The sequence below is a fragment of the Cynoglossus semilaevis genome, unplaced genomic scaffold, assembly GCF_000523025.1.
Source record: "Cynoglossus semilaevis isolate Cse_v1.0 unplaced genomic scaffold, Cse_v1.0 scaffold19, whole genome shotgun sequence".
Classification (NCBI taxonomy): Eukaryota; Metazoa; Chordata; class Actinopteri; order Pleuronectiformes; family Cynoglossidae; genus Cynoglossus; species Cynoglossus semilaevis.
The window spans coordinates 91,487-93,442 of NW_007585128.1; the positions used below are offsets into that span (position 1 = coordinate 91,487).

At 35.6% G+C, this 1,956-nt stretch overlaps 1 protein-coding gene across 1 annotated transcript in view; it reads right to left on the bottom strand.

The window, feature by feature from the left end:
- The window catches only part of LOC103398805 (fibroblast growth factor receptor 1-A-like), a 34,362-nt gene that overhangs the window by 30,487 nt on the left and 1,919 nt on the right, over positions 1 to 1,956 (bottom strand). Inside the window, exon 2 of the mRNA XM_025053820.1 lies at positions 665 to 845. Coding sequence (XP_024909588.1) covers positions 665 to 845 — 181 coding nt within the window. The remainder of the gene's footprint in view (positions 1 to 664; positions 846 to 1,956) is intronic.

Genomic DNA, 1,956 nt, shown 5'->3' on the forward strand with positions numbered 1-1,956 from the left:
TTCTGTACGTCTGTAATTACGAGAAAAAAATTAAATTACGTAAAAAAAAAAAATTTCTGTATGTCTGTAATTACGAGAAAAAAATTAAATTACGTAAAAAAAAAAAATTTCTGTATGTCTGTAATTACGAGAAAAAAATTAAATTACGTAAATAAAAAAAATTCTATACGTCTGTAATTACGAGAAAAAAATTAAATTACGTAAAAAAAAAAAATTTCTGTATGTCTGTAATTACGAGAAAAAAATTAAATTACATAAAAAAAAAAAATTCTGTACGTCTGTAATTACGAGAAAAAAAAAGTAAATTACGAAAAAAAAAAATCTGGACGTCTGTAATTACGAAAAAAAAAGTAAATTACGAAATAAAAATTCTGGACGTCTGTAATTACGAAAAAAAAAGTAAATTACGAAATAAAAATTCTGGACGTCTGTAATTACGAAAAAAAATTTTCTGTACGTCTGTAATTACGAGAAAAAAAAGTAAATTACGAAAAAAAATTTCTGTACATTTTTAATTACGAAAAAAAAAATTCAGAACAAAGCAGAACAAAGCATTAAGAACAAAGCAACAAATCACTTTCTCCTGATAAGACCGACCACCGGGGGGCAGCGAAACCGAACCGAGCATCGGGGAGGTCGGGCGGGGGGGTCTGCGACATCTTACCTTCGTCGGTGTGGGCCGGTCGACACTGGGTCTGTAGAAGTTGGGCGAACAGAGCCAGAGCCAGAAGCACGCGCCGCCTCATCAGCATCCTGCAGAGGGCGCTGCTAGTCGCCGCCGCCCCGACACAGGCACTCCATTCAGACCTGGGGGGCATCGACAGGGGCTCATTCACCGCCGTCACCTGGAACACGAACAAAAAAAAAACGCGTAAATAAAAAAAAAACGTCTGTACGTCTGTAATTACGAAAAATAAAAAGTAAATTACGGAAAAAAAAATGTAAATTACGAAAAAAAAAATTCTGGACGTCTGTAATTACGAGAAAAAAGAAAGTAAATTACGGAAAAAAAAAATTCTGTACATCTGTAATTACGTAAAAAAAAATGTAAATTACGAAAAAAAAAAATTCTGGACGTCTGTAATTACGAAAAAAAAGTAAATTATGAAAAAGAAAATTCTGTACGTCTGTAATTACGAAAAAAAAATGTGAATTACGAAAAAAAAATTCTGGACGTCTGTAATTACGAAAAAAAAAAAATTCTGGACGTCTGTAATTACGAGAAAAAAGAAAGTAAATTACGGAAAAAAAAAAAAAAAAAAAAATTACGGAAAAAAAAAAAAAAAAAAAAAATAAAAAAAAAAAAAAAAAAAAAATTTGGTGGCTGTTTTAAAAAAAAAAAAAAAAAAATTTGGTGGCTGTTTTAAAAAAAAAAAAAAAAAAAATTACGGAAAAAAAAAATTCTGTACGTCTGTCATTACGAAAACAAAATGTAAATCACGAAAAAAAAAATTTCTGGACGTCTGTAAATACAAAAAAAAAAAAGAAAAATACGGAAAAAAAAAAAAAAAAAACGTCTGCGGCGCCCCCTATGTGAGAACCCAGGTCGAGTTAAGTAGTCACTGGTCAGTGATCAGTTTGGGTCAGGACCCCCCACCTACCATCGGGGGGTGGTGCATGCTAACCATGCTAATTAGCATGGTTAGCATGCAATGCTAACGCTACTTGGGCTATCGGTAACTAGCATGCAGCCCCCCTCCATGAACATATGTTGGCATCGTCACCTCTGCGACATGTGGTCACAGGGATTAACACCCCCCCCCTCTGCCGCCCCCTACTGGCCAAAAAAAAAAAAAAAAAAAAAAAAAAAAACGACGCCACCATTTGGTCCCCAGACGTGTCAAAACAAACGCTGCCCTTCGGTGTCAGTGGAGTTTTACTCTCTATCCCCCACTCCTCCCCCGCCGAGCCGACGACTCCCCCCCCCCTCCCGGTATACGGGGGGGGGGGGGGGGG